General features: G+C 41.1%; 2 protein-coding genes across 3 annotated transcripts in view; both read left to right on the plus strand.

Annotated features, from left to right (window-relative positions):
• Positions 1 to 5,748: 5,748 nt before the first annotated feature.
• Positions 5,749 to 8,052, plus strand: LOC134821651 (uncharacterized). The gene has a single exon (XM_063832355.1). It carries the CDS (start codon positions 5,749 to 5,751, stop codon positions 8,050 to 8,052), a length of 2,304 nt encoding a protein of 767 aa, XP_063688425.1.
• Positions 8,041 to 23,640, plus strand: part of LOC134821691 (unconventional myosin-Ie-like) — a 122,871-nt gene continuing 107,271 nt past the window's right edge. For both annotated transcript variants that reach the window (XM_063832402.1, XM_063832403.1), the window contains exon 1: positions 8,041 to 8,065. The gene's annotated coding sequence lies outside the window, so the exon portion shown is untranslated. The remainder of the gene's footprint in view (positions 8,066 to 23,640) is intronic.

Here is a 23,640-nt window from a genome sequence, read left to right on the forward strand (position 1 = left end):
TGGAAAGATCAGTGAGTTTTGCCTAGATGCCATATTTGATGGTGCGCGGCTTTTGGAGCAAAATTAGCTGTAAAAGTCGCGTAATTTGACCAAATTTGACCAAATTCGTTGATTTTTGTCGTATTATTTGGATATATCTTCAGTTCCTTGAATGAGATCATTCTGAAAATTGGCAACGACCTTCCAATAGGGCTTTCACAACTGTCCGAAAAATTTGGTGGATATTGGAGTTGATGTAGTGATAAAAATGGGGCGAAATACGCTGATTTTAGCTGTAACATAATGTCTGATGGTTGGATTAGGCAGTGCGCCATCGACAATAAGACGCGCGCGCTGACCATTGAATGGTTTTTTAGCTCTTATTTCGGCCAGCACATTATTTTGGAAACAATCGAAAAGTTATAATACTTCCCATATAACAATTTTGTTGACATTTGGTCAGCTTACGTAAGTACGTACGTAAACACTTATGTTCTACTGAACCTAATTTAGTTTGAGCAATTTTGATGCTCAGAATTTGAGTTATCAACGAATTTATACATACTTTGTCATTTTTAGACCTCTTAATCAAGGCCAATCTCTCCCAACTAAGTTAGGTTCGGTAGTTAAGTATGATTGGAAGGTTCTGACAAATTTTCAGCATGATTCATGTTCAGGAACCGAAGATATGACAGAATCTGACAGAATCTCGCATCATCTGCCAGTTTTTCATATTTTTGAAGACCTAGCTGTAACTAACTCTGAACCTCAAGTTAAACATACCCAATATTATGATTACAGTGAATCCAACGTTCGAGTCCTTGTTTCATCCTTAAACCAACATTTCTCTGAGCACCCACCAAAAAACTTTATTGAATTTCACGACACATTCAAAACGAATCTAGACAAATCATGTAAACTCAGTAAACCTAAAGTCTCCAAAAGAACGCCAATGACAAATCCGTGGATAACAGGAGGATTAATCGCGTCTATAAATAAAAAACATGAGCTGCACGACCACTGGCATAAAGCGAAGAGAGAAAAATGTTTGCATAATCATATCCAGGTAAACTTTGTCGTGAGATCAAGGAAGCCTGTCACTGCAATCCTTGTAATGATGCCAGGGAAAAGCATGCTAATTTTACTGACAAACGTAGGAGAGTTAAACACGTAATAAGACTAGCTCAACGCCTCTACACGTGCAACAAAATTGAGGAGTGTCAGGGTGACAGTAAAAAAACCTGGCAGTTAATTAATAAAGTGCGAGGAAAGCAAAATAAGCAAATGAAACCGTCATTCATGATAAACAATGAGCGTGTTATTTGTCGACGAGTTATTGCTCATGAATTTAACAAGTACTTTGTGTCAATCGACTCCAATCTGAACGAGGTCTATGAGAGGAGGATTGATGAAGATCCTATAATTGCTAAATCATTCACTGACTACTTGCCACAGTCCTGTCCGTCAAGTATTTATCTTGCTGAATGTACAAGCTCTGAAATAATACAAATTATAAGTGAATTTAATAACGGTAAAGCTAGCGACATACCGGCACATGTAATGAAGCAGTGTAGTCAAACTATATCAGAACATCTTGCCAGCATTTATAACAACTGCATGAATGAAGGTGTCTTCCCTGATCAACTGAAAACGGGTAAGATAACCCCGATATATAAAAAAGAAGATGAGGAATTACTAGAGAATTACAGGCCAGTATCAACATTACCAGTATTTGGTAAAATATTTGAAAAAATTATTTACAGTAGATTATACAACTTTTTCTTATCTCGAGGAATAATATTCGAAAATCAGTTCGGCTTTAGAAAAAACCACTCGACAAGTCATGCTCTTAACTACTCCGTAAATCACGTCGAAGAAAAACGGAATAATAAAAACCACGTATTAGGAATATTTATCGATCTCTCTAAAGCATTTGATACCTTACCATTTGATATGCTACTTAAGAAACTTAGTAATTACGGAGTTAGAGGAAACGCACTAAAGCTGCTCCCCAGCTATCTAAATAATAGATACCAGTATGTTAGTGTACTTGGTGAAGAATCAGAGCCTCTCCCAGTTAAACTAGGCGTACCTCAAGGATCCGTTTTGGGCCCCTTGCTTTTTCTTATCTATATAAATGACATCTATATATGTAATACATTAGGAAAATTTGTACTATTTGCAGATGACACAAACATCTTTGTAGCTGCTGAAACTAAGGAACAAGCATACAAAATAGCGAATGAAATTCTCGACTCTGTGTGCCAATATATGCGCCATAACCTACTGCACATTAATGTTAAAAAATCTTGTTACATGTACTTCTCGCCTACTAAACGTAAGACCATTGATAATACTGAAAATGACTTGAATCTAGAAAATGATGGGATCCCGATCAATCAGGTTACTGAAACGAAATTTCTATGTGTAATTATTGATGACAAACTGAGTTGGACACCTCATATCGAGAAACTAACTAAGAAATTAAACAGCATATGTGGCCGTATTTATCGAATAAAAAACTCCCTCCCCAGCCAGCTGTACAAACAGATATACCACACTCTTTTTGAATCTCATCTAGGATACGGTATAACTGTATGGGGTGGTGTATCAATTAATAAGCTTTCACCACTATTCCTTGCACAGAAGAAATGTGTCCGAATCTTATTTGGGGACTCGGAAGCATTTAGCGACAAGTTTAAAACTTGTTCTCGTAGCAGGCCAATCCAGTGCAGTATAAACAAGAAAGGTCAAATATCCAATGAATCAACTATACCTCACATTAAACCGTGTTCTATATGTATCAGCTTGAGGAAGACTGGTGATAAACAAGCAAGGCCACATCGCTGCCAAATACTTGGGGCAGAATTCCACTCTAGAGAATCAACAAAACCTATTTTCCAATCTAAGGAACTAATGACAGTACATAACATATATAGATACAGATGCATTACTGAAACAATGAAGATAGTGAAAAGTCATCAGCCCATATCCATGTATTCTCTCTTTAAGAAGTCTGAGCTCAGAGATGACAGATTTGTGACACCACACTCATCTCACAATTTCGCATATAAAGGGGCAAATCTATGGAATAGGTTTCTTGAGCAGTCAAATGCACGTGGTAAAATAGGTTCACTAGGTTCAATTAAATCCCGATTGAAGCTTTCTATCATGAAGGCTCAACACCAACCTGACAATATTAACTGGCGGGACTTAAACTTCAACACTTTCCTATGAAAAGACCCCCATTTATATTTATATCTTATATTTATATCTTTTAGATTTTACACCTGTCACTCACATCATATATGCACCACAAAAGAAAAAAGATTCATTCAATCATTACATTATACACTCACACATGCACACAAAACATTAAAGCAGGTTACACGCGGGTGTAACGTTCACTTTATCCGAAGGGTAAAATAATACTTTACGTAACGCGCGATTTACGTCTTGGTAGCTAAATTATTCAAGTGCTATTTGTCAGAGCGACACAAATGCGCGAGCGCTTGCGCGGCTCACCTATCCAACACTCTTGTTTACATCGTATCAGGCAATGGTTCAGTTTAATTATGGTAAGGGCACAGCCTGTCAAAAACCCTTTTCGCATGATCCGTCGACACCGCCTGAAGGTGAATGCATAATAACGGATCATGAACGTACGGAATCAAACGTTAATAAGCTTGCAGCTTCCGATGAAAATGTATTCAACTTTGTGTCATGCTTGAATTGGTTTTGGACCTCTTCAATTCTTTTAATTTATTTATTATTGTTATTTGGTATTATGAGCTGATATGTATATATACATACGGTATCTAAAATTAAGCGTATAGCGAGCATATTTAACAATTTTTAAGCAATAATGTATTGCGAGCAGCTGTAACTTAAATATCGCATAAAAATCATATAATTATGACACAAAACTAAAATTTTATTGGAATCTAGGTTAAACTAAGATAAAATTAATATCAGCCCCTTCGCCACTCTCGGCAGTCAACCAGGGCTCATAAAAGCTTAATAGCGCCTGGGTCCGTTCGCCAGCTGTGCTAATGTGAGTGGCGGTGTGGTAAAACCCATTTTAACAGCGTGAATACTTACCAAATATAAGCGCGCTAGCTGCTAGCATACTTGTATCATTTAATTTTTAATCAAATTTATTCGGATATATATTTATTGATTATGTATTGAATTGGTGATAAATAATAAAATTGTCTTTTCTCAAAAAAATTGTCTTTTCTCAATAATACGACAAAAATCAACGAATTTCGTCAAATTACGCGACTTTTACACCCAATTTTGCTCCAAAAGCCGCGCACCATCAAATAAATATGGCACCTAGGCGAAACTCACTGATCATTCCAAAAAGGTACGATAAATTTGGTACTGTGAAAATTCTCACAGTCTCTAGAAAACGATGGTACAAAAATTTTGAAAATCCGAGCAAGTTTATTTTATCGTGCACCGCCTAGTTGGATATGCTTTAAACTTTTCGGACACTTTCCTTGTAAGTCTATGAGTAAGCTTACCAATTTTTGTTGCAATCAGAGGTCTGGAAGAATACTTAATATCTATTTGTTTGAAGAAAATTGTGCTGGCCGAAATTAGCGCTAAAAAACCATCCTACAGTCGGCACGCGCGGCTCACTGTCCACTGTCGATGGCACACTACCTAGTTTGACGTTGCCATTTTGGATTTGCCAATGTAATATACCGCTCCTACTATATCGCTCCTACTAAATCGCTCGCCCAAATTTTAAGAAAATTCTTGTGAAAAGGCCCTTAGGGTGTGAAATTGATCTGAATCGGTGTATTTTTGGACGCTGATTCCGAATCACCCCACATGACGTAGGGTAAAATGCTCCCACGGAGAGTTATAGGCAAAAAACCCGAGCGTGCTAAATCACTCTACAGTCGATCTTCGAGATTGTTCTAAAAGGGCCCCCGACAGTTGAAACCAACTTCAATCGATGTATTTTCGGACGCTGATTCCGAATCACCCCTTATGACATAGGGTTTAGTCTTCCAATGGTTGTAGATGCGTAGGTGATCAAAAAGATCACCGCTGACTAGCAGTTCTGTGCTCTCACTATAAAAGCCAGGGCTGTGAATCGGAGGTACCCCGCTAGTGCCCCCCTGTCAGTACCTAGTCGAATAAGTCGACCTTAGCCTCTCTGCAACAAGTCCTCCTGATGCCTCCACGTGGTGAAGACTGGATACTGGACGATGGATGGTGGTGAACTCCAGGCTAGAATCAGGATGGGCGACGGGTAGATAGCTGACCCCCGGAGAGACAAGATAGGAACGTCAGTTGTCTCTCGAACTCCTAGCCTCTGAAGAAGAGAGGTGCGGAGCATCAGCTGGAGGTGTTGGTCATTATATCCTCTGACTTTCCACTACGACCCAAATGATTGGACCACGCTCTGGTGGAAAGGATGACCCCCATACCCGGGGTAACGGGCAGTCAGGGAGAGGGCTAGCTCCTGCAAAAGTTTAGCTTATGCTGACACCCTAGCCCCCCTAGCTCAGGGACAGGAGTGGCTACCTTCGGGTAGTGTCGGAGAAGAAGAAGAAGAAGAAGAAGAATTCACCACATCATTTACCCTGAGCAGACAGTTCGATTGGTTAAAGTCTGATAAAAAGTTCAACTCAAGTTGATGTTCCTGCGGTTCAAACCCAAATGTTCCGGTAGCGTGGCTTTGGGAAATGACCATTTGCCACCATGAAGGGGACTCCATGGGGTCATTTAGCTATTTGAAAAACAACTATGATGAATTTATACAGCACTAGGGTTAAAGCCCCTAACACGAATCTTGTGGAGGGTCGGCAGTTTTATGACTTGGCTGGCTTAAATCCCAATCTGGGAGGGCCAGGCGATGATGTACTGTTGTACCCAACACAACACAACAGGATAAGTACAGAACCGGAAAAGAAGAGCAGTAATTGTGGCAGCGTTGTGTCGTGTAGTAGGAAAACGTTCATCGGGACACTGAACGTTCGTACTGTTAGGGAACAGTATAAGAGGATAGAGTTAGCATCGCTCTTCCTTGAGAGTAGAGTTGCAGTTTTAGGGGTACAAGAGCACCGGATTGTGCATGAGGAGGAGATCAAGATCCAGAGTTTTGAGAAGGGTGTGCACCTGGTGACCACACCTGCTTGGAGAAACACCCGACAAGCTGCTACTGGTGGAGTTGGGTTTATGCTGACCAAGCAGGCCTACAAAGCAGTGAGTCTCATGAAATCGTTTGGGAAGCGAATTTTTCTCATATCCTTTGATGGAAACCCACGGCTTACAGTAATAACGGTGTACAGTCCCACTGAAGCAGCATCAAATGAAGAGGCAGAGGACTTTCACGAGGGACTAAGATCTGCATTAGGAGAGGTGCCAGCCCATCATCTGCTAATGGTTGTTGGTGATCTTAACGCCCATCTTAGCAGATTGAATGAGGAGGATTCAGGTTGGTACTGGCATCGAGTATCCAACAGAAACGGATCGCTTCTCAGGGATACTTTGTTGGAGGGAAACCTTGAGGCAACTAACCACCGATTCCAGAAACGTCCCAGTAAACTATGGACGTATCTCTCTGACGGAACACTGAGCAAGAGTCAGATTGATTACATCCTGATAAGGAAGAAGTGGCGTAACTCAGTCAAGGACACTGTTGTCTCCAATTCTTTTAACTCTCTTGGGTCGGACCACCGTCTAGTAGTTAGTTCAGTCAAACTCAGCCTGCGAAAGTGCCAGAATGCACCTAGAGTAGTAAGATATGACTACAGACTGCTCAAAGAGAATAAGGAGTTGCAAGCCTTGTATTCTGTGGAGGTGAAAAACAGATTCTCTATGCTACTGGAGGAAGAATCTAGTGAGCAGAACGATCCCACGATTCAGTACGGAAAGCTTATGGATGCCGTGAAAGCAACCAATCATAAGTTGCTTAAGCCCATCCCAAGAAGACAACGTAACAACCCCTCCCAAGATCCTAGGGTATCGGAGAGGAGGAGAACTCTGTTTCAGGCCAAAGACGCATATCATGAGAATCCTACAGAGGAGAGTAGAGAGGTAGTTAAGGAGTGTAAGGATGCACTTGCAGTGAGCTACAAAGAGGTTGAGGAGGAGACTCTTGTTTCTCGGATCAGGCGGGCTGAGGATGCTGCTGACCGGTGCAAGAATAAGGAAAGTTGGGACCTTATTAATGACATAAATGGCAGGAAAAGCAAGCCATGCAGCCTGGTTGATGGAGGTAGTGCAGAGGGGAGATTGAAGAGCTGGAAGGACCACTTCACTAAGCTCCTGGGTCAACCACCATCTGTACCTGACCAGGAAATAGTTATCCAAACCATCCACCCCCAGCAGGATATAGAGACTGGTCTGTTTTGCAGGGAGGAGTTAGCGGAGGCGAGGAAGCAGATCAAGGAGGGTAAGGCCTATGGTGATGATGGCATAGCTCCAGAGATTCTCAAAAGAGTGGACATGGACGACCTGATTCTAGAGTTCTGTAACAGCGCTCTGGTTGATGGAAAAATCCCTGATCAATGGCGGCAACTCAACATCGTGCCTGTGCCAAAGAAAGGAAATCTAACTAAAGTGGATAACTACAGAGGAATCGCTCTTACGTCCATTGTTAGTAAGACCCTGAATCGTATGATCCTTAACAGAATCAGACCAGCGATGGAGAAAATCCTGAGGATCAACCAAAACGGATTTCGGGAGGGACGCAGTACCACCAGCCACATTCTGTGTCTAAGGAGGATCTTGGAGGGGGCTAGAGACAAAAACCTGACCGCCCTTCTCTTGTTCATCGATTTTAAGAAGGCCTTTGATAGCATTCATTGGGGTATATTGATGAAGATACTCCTGGCATATGGGATACCAGAGCCCATTGTTAGGCTGATAGATGCTATGTACAAGGACACCATGGCACGAGTCATCACGGAGGATGGTCTGACTGAAGCTTTCCTTATACTTGCTGGAGTTATGCAGGGAGATACACTGGCGCCCTACCTCTTCGTGATTGTCATTGACTATGTGATGACAACAGCACTTAGAGGCAATACTTTCAACACTACTATATAAGAAATAATTTGAGGTATGACAATGGAAAGTCCGCTACGATGATAACAAACAGCGGTGAAGACAAGACAGCAGAAACAGAGAGTGTACAGCTACCAGACACCTGTGATCCGGAGATATCTCAACACCTGTCTTCTGAAGGTATTGCTTATGTTACACCTGTTGTTTCTCTGTTATGTGGAATCTGTCCCAAAGATCTTATATCAGAACCTTGTAGCATTCAATGTGATTCCTGTAAAACATTTTTCCATCCTAAATGTCTTGGTAAGTCTGCACCAGTGGACAGTGAACGGTGGGTTTGTCAGAAATGTAGGGATAATGTAGAGAACCAGCAGATCATTGATGCTCCTGACGAGGAAAATGATATCAGTTATAACTGTCCCGTGTGTAGGAGTGTTGTGGGGGATTCGGATAAGGCATTGGGTTGTGATGGCTGTGAAGAATGGTTCCATGCACCTTGTTTGTTTATCAGTGAAACCGAGTACGCTGAGATGGATAATGAAGAGATATGGTTTTGTGATACTTGTCAAGCAGTGAAAGCAAACAAAATTAATTGGGGCTCAATGGTTGGTGAAGAGTTGATAGCTGAGAAAGTCCAAGCTGTTTATCAAGAGATGGTGACATGGAGAAAGAATCTTTTCCTAGTTCCCAGAGGTAAATCAGGTAGCGACTTTATAAAAGAACTGACTCGGCTCATCCTCCTATTTGCAGATGCTACCAAGTGGGAAAGGCTATCGTTCGCACTGGTTCATATCTTCTTGCCAATCATGTTGCAAAAACCGTCAAGCAAGTCAAAAGCAAGAGACCATGTAACATATCTCACCAAGCGCTTGGTTAAATGGAAAAATGGAGAACTTGACGATCTAATGATGGAGTGCAGGAGTATTCAGAAAGCCTTGGTGCAGCAACAAAAAATCAGCGAGGAATCCGGGAAGAAGAGTTTCTGCCGACTAATGCTTCTTGGGAAAGTTAAACAAGCCACCAAATTTGTTGACAGTTCCAATGACACCTTAGGAGTTCACAGCCTAACAGCAAACATTAAACAGGTCCTTGGGGAGAAACACCCTCCAGCTGTTAAAGCAGATCCAGTTGTTCTGCACCCTCACAGTACTCCTCCACCTCAGGAAGTGATATTTGAGAGGATTGACGCAGAGACTGTCAAGAGGGCTTGTTTATATTTGGATGGATCAGGCGGCCCAACACTAACGGACTCAGATTTGTGGAAGCATATCATCTGCAGCAAATCATTTGGCAAAGCATCAGTGACACTTGCTGAGTCTATAGCAATTGTTGCAAGGCGCCTTTGTAGAGAAGATATCCATCATAGCTGTCTGAAAGAGTTCACTGCATGCAGATTAATCCCTCTTGATAAAGGCCAGGATAAGAACGGGAAACCTGGTGTAAGACCAATTGGAATCGGGGAGATATTGCGCAGAATCATTGGAAAAGCAGTTATAATGTCTTTCAAAACTGATATACAATATGCTGCTGGCCCACTGCAGACCTGTGCAGGGCTCAAATCAGGAATAGAGGCTTCCATTCATGCAATGAGACAGATCTGGGAAGACAGTGACACTGAAGCAATACTACAGGTTGACGCTGATAATGCGTTCAATCGTCTTAATAGAGAAGCAGCCCTTCACAATGTTCATGAGATCTGTCCTCCGCTCTATCAGTATCTAAAGAACCACTACCAAAAGCCAGCAGACCTGATCATTAATACTACCGAGGACCACTACCAACTAAAGTCTGAGGAAGGTTCAACTCAGGGAGATGTAGCAGCAATGGCATTCTATGCGTTAGGGATCAAGCCTCTAGTAGATGACCTAGCCACAGCCTCCAAGCCCAGTGTTTGCAAACAGTCTTGGTATGCAGACGACAGTAGTGCTGGTGGAAAGATTGAAGGTATTAAGATATGGTGGGATACGCTGTTGGAGCAAGGACCAAAGTATGGATATTACCCAAAAGCCAGTAAGACCGTCCTGATTGTGAAGAATAGCGAGGACCTAAATCTTGCGCAGAAAGTATTCTCAGGCACTGGTATTAAAATTGAGTCTGAAGGAGAACGCCATTTGGGTGCAGCAATTGGCAGCGAAGCTTTTAAGAACAAATATGTCTCAGATAAAGTCCATAAATGGTGTCAGGACATCAAGCTGTTGTCATCAATTGCTGTTGAGGAGCCCCAAGCTGCTTTGACTGCATATACTAAGGGAATTTGTCACCGGTGGACGTTCATTCAGAGGACCATCCCGGGTATAAGTCACTTGTTTCAACCATTGGAGGATTGCATCAGAACAGATTTTATTCCAGCAATCTTGGGTAAGAACGTATCAGACTTGGACCGCTCCATATTTGCATTGCCAGTCAGACATGGCTGGGCCTAGGTATCTCCAACCCAGTTGAAAACTGCAATAGAGAATTCACAGCCTCAGTCACCATCACAAAAGACCTCACAGACCTGATTATCAACCAGCAAAACACCCTTGAACATTACAACATGTCAATTCAAAATGACATAATAAAAAGTCTCAAGGCAATCAAGGAGAAACACTTATTTACGGTTAGCAAATCAATAGAGGACAGTGTAAGAGATCCCAACCTAAAGAGATCTCTCCAGTTCATCAAAGAGAAAGGTTCAGGATGTTGGCTTACTGCACTTCCATTGAAGAGATTTGGCTACTCCCTGAACAAGATTGAGTTCCGTGATGCTCTGTACTTGCGTTATGGTTGGGAGATCCCTAACACCCCATTTCACTGTGCTTGTGGAGAGAGAAATAATGTGAATCACACACTTATATGCAAGAAAGGTGGCTATGTTTCTATGAGACACAACAACATCCGCGATCTAAATGCAGAGCTGCAGCGTGAAGTATGCAGAGATGTAGTGACTGAGCCAGCATTGATACCCCTTGATAATGAAGAAATTGTTGGTACCAATGCTGATAGAGCTGCACCTGATGTATCCTCACGAGGTCTCTGGAGCACATTTGAACGAACATTCTTTGATGTCTGTGTTACCCACCCCAACTCACCCACATATGTCAAAAAAGATATGGAACAGATCTATAAAGCTCATGAAATGAGGAAAATGAAAAAGTACAACAACAGAATCATCCAGGTGGAAAAAGGCACCTTTACCCCACTTATATACTCAACAAATGGCGGATGGGGTCCACAAGCCACAAGATACCACAAGAGACTCGCTGAAAAACTATCCCAGAAGAGAGGAGAAGACTATGCGGCTATTATGTGTTACATGCGCACCAGGATTAGATTCTCAATCCTCAGGAGCACCCTGATAGCGGTCAGGGGTGAGAGAGGGAGACGGCAATCGTATACATTGCCAGTCAGTGTAACTTCGTTTAACTTGATACCTGCCACCATGGACTATGAATGTTTCTAGACACTATCCTTTTGATATTGAGATATTGGTATCTCAGATCATGTGTACATCGTTCCTTTTTTATGACACAGTAATTTATTGACACTCACAGCTATAATTTTAATCATTGAATCAGTATTTTTATCTATTAACTTATTACATATTTGTGCTCTGCTTTAGCATCACTTGACTATTAAAGTTCAGGCCATGACCTTATAGTCAGCCAATTGGCCATTGCTATATTATGTGTATATTGTTTGATTTATTCAGACCTTAGAGGCAAAGATCTGGGCTTCACTGTCAACCCCAGAAGAAGCAGGAGATACCCAGCAGTTAAGATGACAGATGTCGACTTTGCTGACGATCTTGCACTGACAACAGACACCGCAGAGCAAGCGCAAGATCTTCTCCTCAGTGTGGAGCTGGCTGCTAACTCCGTTGGACTGCACCTCAACGAGAGTAAGACGAAGTACATCAGAGTCAATCTCTCTGAGTCTGACTCTACCGTCATTAAAGCAGCAAGTGGGCAGGAGATAGAGCAAGTAGATGACTTTGTCTACCTTGGAAGCAGAATAATGAGTGCGGAGAAGGACTTTGATGTTAGGAAAGCAAAGGCATGGGGGGCCTGTCATCAGTTAAAGACAACCTGGAAGTCTGGAATGCGCAGGGACTTAAAGATCCGTGTCTTTCGAGCAACGGTTGAGCCCGTACTCCTGTACGGCTCTGAAGCTTGGACGATAAGCCAATCCATGACTAAGCGGATCAATGGATGCTACACTAGAATGCTCCGGATGGCCTTGAACATACGTTGGCCACAAATCATCAACAACAGTGATTTATACGGCAACATCCCCAAGCCATCAGCGATGATAGCCTCCAGAAGAATGAGACTGGCTGGACATGTAGCCAGGCATGACGACCTTCTGGCAAACCAACTTCTGTTCTGGGACCCTCAGCATGGATACAGGAGACCGGGGAGGCCCCACCTTACGTTTCTGGACATGCTAAAGAAGGACACCAGCCTTTCCTGTGTTGAAGAGATAAGATCTGTTATGCTTGACCGCGACGTGTGGCGAGGAATTGTAGTTGCTCGGACCAAGAAGCCGACTTAAGTCAGTAAGTCAGTAAAATGCTCCCCTGACGAAATATTGGCGAAAAACTGTCTCGATCACGTGATATGACCGTATAAGGAAGTTAGTCTAATTTCTCGTTAGGGTTAGGGTTTCAGCATATGCTTTTGTTAAGGATTGGGTTACTGTAGGAGATGCACCATAAAAATAAACTTGTTCGGATTTTAAAAATTTTTGTACCATTGTTTTCTAGAGACTGTGAGAATTTTCACAATACCAAATTTGTCATACCTTTTTGGAAAGATCAGTGAGTTTTGCCTAGGTGCCATATTCGATGGTGCGCGGCTTTTGGAGCAAAATTAGCTGTAAAAATCGCGTAATTTGACCAAATTTGACCAAATTCGTATATTTTTGTCGTATTATTTGGATATATCTTCAATTCCTTGAATGAGATCATTCTGAAAATTGGTGACGATCTTCCAAATCCAATAGGGCTAATTTTACAACTGTCCGAAAAATTTGGTGGATATCGGAGTTGATATAGTGATCAAAATGGGGAAAAATACGCTGCTTTTAGCTTTGCTCTAACCAGAGCCCTCTCGCTTGCAGTAGCGCGCGACCGCCGGAGGCGGTAAAGAGGGCTCTATCCTTGGCCACAACTGGCACCACAAATCGTGGTGCCAGATTTCCTCCCATATTTCTTATGCCGCGCGCGACGTGTTAGTCATGTCTAGTCACTGTTAGACTCGTGCATTGCATTTGCACATATATAATCGGTGCAATATTTTCTCGTTGGATAACAGTTTTTGGAGTGAATTAATTTAATCTCTTTGATCAGCCATTTCATTTTACAAATATTTCCTGTTTCTTTGTTCGTTGTCATCATTCGGCAGCTGATCAGATCATTCGGCGGATGTTTCTTTGTTCGTTGTTTTTATTCGGCAGCTGATCAGATCATTCGGCGGATGATTCAAAGGGAGACAACTTTAAAGGTGTTAGAAAGTCAGCTGAAGACGATTTACACAAATATTTTGAAAGCTCCTGCTAATAAACAATAAAATCCTTGCGTATCACCCACATGTTTTTAATATCCCCTCTAGGTTTAAAGGTTTCTGTTAAATTGTCAGTAATCAGCAGACTTATTGCTAGTTAGTGTTACTTTGCTACACTTTTGTCATTTGCAATTGGACTTAAAATATGTTAAAGGTTGTCATTGTCTATAATTTCGAAATAGAGTTTTGTAGGGAACTAATTTAGCCTCTTTGGTCAAGCAACCCGGAACCCCATGAATAGTGAATACTGTTATTATGATCTCCGAGTTCACAACAGGTTAAGTTTTATTCATAATATATTGAGGCACTTATAGTTATAGTATTAGTTACAGCCAATATAAAGTTCTCAACTAGATTATCAAGTTCTAGTTTTTAATCTTTCGCATAGAATTGAGAAATAAGAATGACCATCGATTTTAAAACCTTTTTAATAAATTATCGGGATTTTCATCACACCATATCAAAACAATTCCAATAATCCGCTCCTACTAAATCGCTCGTCTCAATAAAAAATTGTGTGAAATAAAAAAGGTCCCAACCAGGGTATGAAAGTAACCTGAACCGGTGTATTTTTGGACGCTGATTCCAAATCACCCGGTCGATGACGTAGTAAAAATGCTTCCCTAAAGAATTATGGACAAAAACTGTTTCGGTCCGGTCTTAGGCTACTGTTATGATTGCGGTCAAGGTTCGACCGGGATCCCGGCTTAATCCCGATGTCGGTCAAAAATCTGCCGATTATTCGTCCCCAATTAATTCGTTATTAATAAATCAATGAAACACTGTCAGAGTTAAGTGCCAGTTTGTTAGGTGAGATGTGCTTGTGCTTGTAATCAATAAAGGATATTATGGGGTTGTTATAGTTTCAGAGTTGGTTAAGCTGGTTTGTTGGGTAAGCTTATGCTGTGTTTGTGTTTGTACATACTATTGTATAAATGTAATTATAAAATAGGTATATTTGTAATACCTAAGTAGCGGACACCAGGTTTTAGTGTCCGAGTTAAGTGCTGGTTTTTAATTATGGTGAGACTAAAGGATACCAAAAATGTTGTGTCAGAGTCGGTAAATTAACACATGCTAGTATGCTACCCTACACAATGTCCTCATCACCTGATCCGTCAGTATAAATCTAACTGGCTCTTAATTTGACTCCGTAACCATACTCTCGTCGCACGAGTCGTCTTTTTCACATTGTTAGCCCCAAGCGTTTTGGTCCCTCATTCCTGCCACTCAGCATTGCGGATTGCCTACTGTAAAGTAGAAATTTTTCTAAGATAATAGAGAAACTGACCTTGTCTCACTAAATTCAACCACTTACCATAATAAAAATACTAACAACCAAATAAAGTTTTTTAAATAATTATATACAATCACCAAAAAATATTTCCTCAAGATTACTTCTAGCTGACTAATTCGTGGTTTAAGCTCTTATTTTATTTATGATTAAAGGAATGTAAAATAAAACTTATCGTTTCATTGACATTGTTCGGGGTAATGTAATATAAACAATAAACAATCAGGAGGGAACTTGAACTGATATAATATTTCGTAGTTTCTGGCTCTTCAGTCGTAGTTGATCTAAGTTTTCCGGCAGGATGCTCAGTCAATGTTTTTCGTCACCTTGAAAGCCGGCCCCCTTTCACTGATCGCGACTGAGAAAGGAGGCGGACACAGATAGATTCAGACAAGCTGGTTCAGATGTACATAGTGTGATTTTTCCGCCAGACCTCCAGGAGATTTCGTCTCTGGGGCTCTAGCTTGTCTTTCAAATATCTTGTAACCTTGTCCCTTATCACGTTGTTCAGATATCCGGACCCGTCTGAAATACTGCTTAGGAGTTTGTCAGTTGGTTCCAAGTCACTGCATCATCGTCAATCTCTCTGACTGAGTCGTCAGTATAATCACTGTTTCTTTCCTTCTCGATATCACTGTCTGCTCTGATTCTTGCACTCTTTCTTTGTCGGAAGCCCACCTCTCTTAGACTTGGAGATCAGGAATTTTGGCGGTTTGAGATTGCTTTGTAGGTAAGAGTCACTCTGATTACCTTACGACTTACGAGACATATTTAAAAGGTACGAAATTCCGGTGACCTAAATTTGATTTGGGACCAAAAATATGGGATTTCTTACCGAAAACCATCTCATTTCATACCCCACATTCAATCATGGTATTTAGAGATTTTTCTTTCTCCAGTGTAGTCCCATAGTTGAAATACTAGTGTTCATTTGTTAGATTAATCATATACTGATAGTTAACTATATTAATAGTAAATCGACAAAGTCATAATCTAAGAAAATACGTGAAAATATGGCGTTTTTGTTGTTGTTGGAAAACCACCGTATTTCGACTTTTTAAATATGTCTCGTAATTAGGTAACCACAGCGCAACGCCTAATCGGACAATAGATTCGGATAAAAAATACCAGTAGTATTTTTTACGCTAAAATCGAATGCAGAACATTCTAGAAATCCAATATCAACCAACTTGCTAACTTGCTATTTAAAATATACTGCACCTATAACGCCATTATTGATTATACATTATAAGATGAAAGAATATTGAAAGTAACATTCTTGTTTGCTACGATCCTGGTCCCAATCCCGGCTTGGTCCCGTACTTGTTCCCGTTTTCGGTCCAAAATAGTGGTTATTTATTAGCATAATTTACAGCCATGATCTCTGAAAAATACTATATAAGCGAACCTATATACCCCAGTATTTGTTAGCAAACAGTACCACAGTATTAGCTATGCCCTGCTTACTAGTTTAGCTCTATCTCATTATCTGGTACCCTGCTATACAGTATACATGTTTACATACAAATAGGGTACAACTACATATTAATAGCGTTTAAAACCCTCACACATCTCTCCCCACCACCCACTTCTCCTGAGCGAGCGATTACTAAACATGTGGATGAGTGATTACTTCTTATTATACAAAGGACCATACTTCGTCAGAAATAGCATACATTGATGATTGATGTACACGCTCGTCGCTCATCTACATAATACACATTACAGTGTAAAGTTACACTCTACAGTTCATCTCTTGGATTATTCCAGAATTGCGCGCGCACACGTGTTATGATCAAACAGATCGTTTCGTAATTGGCAAGTATACCGTCGTTATACACGCTCTTGTTGTGTATACCTTTCGATCTTTAATATTTGAATTGATGCAGCACATCACTACAGCAGCTACAATTGTACATTTAGACTTTACTTTGCTCCCATGAATTAGTCCCAAACTTTCTAGTAGTTCTGAAAAAGCAAGATTTTCTATGTAATGATACAGCGACTTTTTATATCGCTGCAATATAATTTAGACTTTAGAGCCAAGTTACTTTTAGATAGCTGATCTTCAGGGCTCTTTCCCCTCAAATGGTTGTAAAGCCCACTCATGTTTGACAATATTTGCACTGACAGAAATTGGTCATCTAATTTTATCTTTTTCACAAACCTGAGTATTAACCAGTGTAACTTTTCTAGGAGCTGCCATTTATGACTGGCATCACACACTATACACCTTGGGTTCTTGGACTATTCAAAGACAGGACAAAACCTATAATGCTCCAGCTCTACAAATCCCTGATATTAAGATCCAGCGAGTGGAGTACTGCTGCTCTGAAATCCAAAAAAGATGTATAATATCCAGTCAGTCGAGAAGATACAACGCCAGTTAATTGTAGACAGATCCTAGGGCTCAAAAACACCGACTATTGGAATAAACCGAAGGAACTGAAACTTAAATCCCTGCTGGCTGCTAAGATGCTGAGAAGGCTAGACTCCATCATACATCTGTGGAAAGTTCTCCAGGGATATGTCCAACTTACCTATATAGATGTACAGTTCAGAGAGAATGCCAGACTGAGAGTTAAAGTAATACTCCCTTCTGTCACCAAAAAAAATCAGCTTCTGCACGCTCCATGCCTACGACTCCTCATTTGCAGTGAAAGCTGAGACTTGGAATTTTCTCCCCTAAATTGACAATATAGTGACAATATCAAAAGGCTTTGGCAAGCTTCAAGACATTTCTCGGAAACGGGAAACCGCAGATTGCGTGATAACCGTGAACTTACCTATTTCTACTCTTCTATATAAGTTCAATAGGTTGGACCAAGAAGTTCTTGGGTAACATTGTTTTCTATCCTATGTGACCTCTGCTGAGTGTCGCCAAGACTTGACGGGCCATCACATCTTCTGACCACCCCACCAGTATCGCTTGTTGCGCCAGCACAGCAGAGAGTTCGTGAGGAGGGCCTGCACTGTTTCCCTGATCGGCCTGATCGGCGGCTTATTGTTGTCGCTATAATTGCAATTGCCCAAACAACCTGTTGTAAGTAGAGCTGTGTTTATTCAAATTGACTGATGTTCAATATATAATATTATAACCTCAACAAATAGAATAGTATGTTGTTGGTTTAATCGATGCACAATTAGTACGCTGAACTTATTAGATTTATTTTATTGGTCAATAAACAATAAAATCACTATATCGCAGTTAATATCATTTCTTCTGTCAGTGAGTTGGTGCCAGTTAATAAAGCAAAAGATCGATGAGAGGTAGTACACACTACACAGTACTATGGTAGACAGAGAGCACGGTACGTTTTATTTTAATAACTTCTCAGTAGTGAGAATATCACTTTTACTAACTTCTTGTCTCCCTTTAGTTTATCCCGCAATAATTAGTGACTTTTACCAATGTGGTAATTTAGCCCTACCATGGTTGTTGCAGTGAACTGGAACTTGGGGCATTTCTGTTTAACCTTAGTTATAGATAAGATTATCGTAGTCACCGACATCCACCGACATATATATATTGTGTAATGCCTAATAACAAAATTTCTGAATTAAATGTAACCTTGGGCTGAAATACTAATAATAATTATAATGATAGGATTATGGCCACATAGCCATCTCGACAGAACTTGAAACACATGAACTGCACTCTTCGCTATTGCAGATCACACAATATTTTCAAAAAGAAAAATGTTCCTATCCGGAACATGTTATGATTAATTATTTTTAGAACATGTAGTTCTGATATTAACAACCAAGAAACATTGATTCCTCGGTATTTAGCAATCAATGGCTTATTAGACATGAAATATGCATATGAATCATGCTGACATGATGTATTTATTTTTGACATCAAGGTTTCGTTAAGATCCCAGAAGTGACCCTTTGACCTTTTGACGATGCTGCACTCGCTATCAGTTCAGTTTTATAACATTGAAGTCGAGCTTTTAATGCGTCTACTGAACTGGCTTCTTTAACCGAACTTGGTACTTTGTTCCAGTAATTGTTAACACGGTTACTGAGGACCTGATTTCCTCTTTTATCTTAATTAGAATCTTGGTACCGCTACGTGATATCCTGAAAAGATCTTGTCCATAGTCCACTTTGTCCGTCGTTATTTTCAAGGTTTCAATAAGATCACCCCTCATACGGCGCTCCAGTAGTGTTGTTAACTGGAGGATTCTCAGTCTCTCATCGTATGGTAGAATACCAATCCCGTCGATTATTCGTGTAAATTCTCTCTGAACATGTTCTTAATAGTCTTAAGGGGGCCGGGGGGGGGGGTCTTCATCAAAATTCTCTCGAAATTGACATTATAGTTGTTTCTGATAGAGGGGAGTGATATCTACCAGCTGCTTTCGGTCCCATGGAAAAATATTGTTTCTAGCCGAAATTATCGCCGGTCTAAGGTCAGCGCTTATGTGTAATTGTATTGCGCGAGCGATTTTCAATCGCAAGTTCTGAAAATCGAGTCTAAAAATCTATCTTCTACATTTTTTGAGCAATCACCCTGAAACTTTCAGGATATGTTCTAGGGACCATTTAAAAGAGATCGATCATACAAAATTTTGAGATAGGCCTTTAAAAATTTTTTATTCAATTTTGAAAATCTTGGACCTCGAATTTTTACGATTTTTTGAGGTCCAAGATTTTCAAAATTTTTAAAGGCCTATCAAAAAATTTTGTATGATCAATCTCTTCTAAATTGTCCCTAGAGCATATCCTGAAAGTTTCAGGGTGATTGCTGCTCAAAAAATGTAGGAGAAGATAGATTTTTAGACTCGATTTTTAGAACTTGCGATTGAAAATCGCTCGCGCAATACAATTACACATAAGCGCTGACCTTAGACCGGCGATAATTTCGGCTAGCAACAATATTTTTGCATGGGACCAAAAGCAGCTGGTAGATATCACTCCCCTCTATCAGAGGGGAGTAATACTTTATTAGTTCTCCAGTTTCCGTGCTCTGCTGGTAGATTCCACACTTGCACAGCGTATTCGATGTGAGGTCGAATTAGGGTTCGGTAAACATTCAGCATAACAAATTTGTTTCGGCAGATCAAGCTTCGTTTGATCCAGCCTATAACAGACTTTGCTTTTTTCACGGACTTGTCTATATGGAAATGTTATACCTATTAAGAAAAGCCGGTCCCGCCTAGCCTCCTATCATAATGTGCCAATGTTGCGATTGTACAATCAATATTTTTAACACGTCACGTCATCGTATAATTGTTTATCATTTTATTAGCTCTTCGGAAGGAATATTGAAATGGCCCTACCGCTTACGTCAACTTTTGTTTGTTTGTTTGGGGACCAGCTTTTGGTACATTCATGGTTAATGTTTACTATAATATTTCAAAGTATTACATGTAGCATAATTACATAAAATTAGATAAATATGAATTTCTTTTGCTTAGGACATACCAAAATGATATCCAAAAATGAAACGATGTACCTTACGCTTAGCACACAACACAACACAACACAATTGGTAGTTTTTCCTAAAAAAAAGAGCCCTCTGGCCTCTATAGATAAACCTGGCCTGGGTGAGACCTGCATCACGATTGCTATTCAGCGATGTGTGCTCTACAAGTCATCACATACCTGAGCTACAATCACGGTTGTAATTTAATGATACTTATTACTTTCCTTGTTCCTCACTCTGGAGTGGGTCCGAGCAGTAGACTCGCGCTACTGACACCCGGGAATGGTAATGCACGGATACAGTTAACGCCGTGTAGCAAGAGCTTCAGAGGATCCTGCCTGCTGCAGGTATGCTGAGTGGCAGATGCGACGAGCGCACTACTTCCAGCGGACATCAAGATGGCAGTCTGGCCATCAGAGTTATTCAGAACACTCTCCCTTTTAACTAGAAACATGTTGATGTCACAGTTTCTAGCCTACTTCTGCTGTAAGAACCTCCTCACAGCTTGATGACTTTAGGTTCTGTGTACTGAGGCACAAAACCCCCCTATTTTACTCTCCCTCACTGTCTGTGTGTGGCTGCAGACCCTCAGTTCTCTTATCAGTCATTTTTTGGTTGCCTGAGATCTTGGACTTGTTGCTAGTAGGCTACCAACCCCTAGCTTTACTCTGGTACTCGCAAAGTTTTTTGCCACGCACCCGTTTATCAACATTACAACGAACTAAACAACTACAGCACTAGGGTTCCAGCCCCTACCTCTCCTTCTGATAGTCCAGCTCATGATGACGCTGCACCTTTAAACCCTTCGGGGAGAGAAGCAGCCGATGGTATCTGGGTTAAAAGAAGGACCATCAAAAAACCAAAAATCAACAAAAAAATCTCAGAATCCTTTTACCTTTCTACTTACAATGTAAGATCTCTCACTGAAGAATGGAAGCAATGGGAACTTGTGTGCAAAGCCAAAGCCTTTGACATACCTGTGATTGCACTTCAAGAGCATCGTATTAAGAAGACTCCTTATATAATGCGTGATGGCTACAAGTTCCTCCTAGCATCTCCTCCCCCTAAAAGTAGAACGCTCCTCGGACTTGGCTTCCTCCTTTCCCCTTGGGCCCAACGCTGCTACATCGACCATAACTTATTCTCAGACAGGATAATGTCTGTTTCTTTTACCGGTGAAGTTTGCACACACTTAGTTACTTGTCATTCACCTACTAATGTATCTACAGACCTTGAAGTTGAACAGTTCTATGCAGAGTTAACTTCTTGTGTCCGATCTTTTCCACCTCATGACGTAGTAGCTATAGCTGGCGACCTGAATGCTCACCTTGGAAAAGACACCTGCAACACCAACGCATTTTATGAATGTACAAACCGAAACGGACAGCATCTTCTTGATTTTGCCCAAGAAAACGCGTTTACCATCGGTGCGCTAAAGTTTAACAAAAAGCATTCTAAAAAGGTGACTTGGACAGCACCAAATGGTCAACTGCATCAGAATGACCACATCCTCATTCGCTCAAAATGGCAGAATTCACTTAAAAACTGTGAGTCATACATTAATCCCTCGGTTCAATCTGACCATCGGATTGTCACAGCGACTATCAAGCTGTCAATAAGGACCAACATCGTCCGACCTAAGGTAATCAAGTATGACTGGGAGGAGTTAAAAAGTAACACTGCAACTGCAACAGCCTTCCAACTCCAGCTCCAGAATAGGTTCACTGCCTTAATGGATGAAGAGAACGAGACTGATGACCTCGTCCAACACAACCAGCATGCATACACCAACATGATAAGTGCTATTAATGACACAGCAGAGAAAGTACTTCCCAAAAGGAAGAAGACTAGTCTAACTGCTCAGATTTCATCTAATCCTGAGTACCGGGCTGCTGTCAAGGCACGAGATGCTGCGTTGAAAGATAGTCACAAAAGAAAGACACGAGCTGCTACTAAAGCCCTCCGTGATGCCACCGTTGAAGTCAGGAAGGTCGAAACCAGCATACAAGAAGCGTTTGTTAATAAGACAATTGATCAAGTAGATCAGCTGTTTATTCCGCACCCCGCAAACCACCCAGGGTATGCAGCATGGCAGACGAAATCAAACAGCTCTGGTATTGCGTGGAAGCTTATAAACGACCTTACCAATCGGAAGCCTAAATCTATGTCTCCATTACCTGGATATAGAAACAAGGCAGATCGAGCAAAGGCGTGGACTGACCACTACAGCAAACTGCTTTACAATCCTGCTGACAACATCAGAATGGGTAGCTTTGAAGTCCAAAAGCCAGAACTCCCAATTGAAACGTCACCGTTCTCAGCAGATGAACTATCTACAGCTCTCAAGCAGACAAAGGATACGTACGGTCATGACGGAATTCCTTCTCTGCTGTACAAGTGTGTTGACTTGGACACTACTTTACTATCTCTGTTCAACAACATGCTAGCTACTGGTAAAGCCCCGGAAGAGCTTCTTGTCACTGCCATTCTTCCTATACCCAAAGGAGCTAAGAAGTTCTGTCCTGAAAATAGCAGAGGCATCTCCATCCTCCCTGTTGCCACGAAAATCTACAACAGGCTGCTTCTAAACCGAATCAGGAGCCACATAGAACCTCGCCTCCGATACAACCAGAATGGTTTCCGGCCTGGAAGAGGGACTCGTGAACAGATTCTGGCTCTTAGACGTATCATCGAAGAGGTTGTGAACTTCCAGCTTCCTTGTGTCATCTCCTTTATTGACTTCTCAAAGGCCTTTGACTGCATCTTCAGATCGCATCTTCCCGACATCCTGGCTTCCTACGGCTTTCCTAGAAAAATCATAAAAGCCATTATGTCACTCTACATCAACACCAAGGCTAAAATCATGACCCCTGAAGGTATAACCTTAGAATTCCTTACCAACCTCGGAATTCTCCAGGGCGATGTTCTTGCACCTCTCATTTTTATCATCGTCCTGGATTTCATACTAAGACTAGCAATAGGGCCACGTGATGGGTTTAAAGTTGGAAGTAACTACATTGCTGATTTGGACTTCGCCGATGACCTAGCAACAATTACTGACAGCTTCAGCGAAAATGGCCGCCTTTGCCAAAGCATTTCTGACATAGCAGCCCGTTATGGTCTCCTTATTAACATCGGAAAGACCAAATACATGTCCTATAACATCCCGCGACCTGTCAACTCAGACGATAGAGTCTTTATTAACGGCAACCCTTTAGAGGAAGTTCATGACTTTAAGTACCTGGGATCCTTTATAGCCTCAACAAGCAGAGACATCAATGTCAGGAAAGGCCTCGCATGGAAAGCTTTACAGAGTCTAGATGCTTTTTGGAAATCTAATATGTCCAGGAAGATCAAGA

This window comes from Bolinopsis microptera, chromosome 10 (genome assembly GCF_026151205.1).
Source record: "Bolinopsis microptera isolate Bmic1 chromosome 10, MBARI_Bmic_1.0, whole genome shotgun sequence".
In the NCBI taxonomy this organism is placed as follows: domain Eukaryota; kingdom Metazoa; phylum Ctenophora; class Tentaculata; order Lobata; family Bolinopsidae; genus Bolinopsis; species Bolinopsis microptera.

Bases quoted from the DNA above. Each gene is read 5' to 3' on its own strand.
- LOC134821651 (XM_063832355.1), top strand. From the start codon at position 5,749: ATGAATTTATACAGCACTAGGGTTAAAGCCCCTAACACGAATCTTGTG.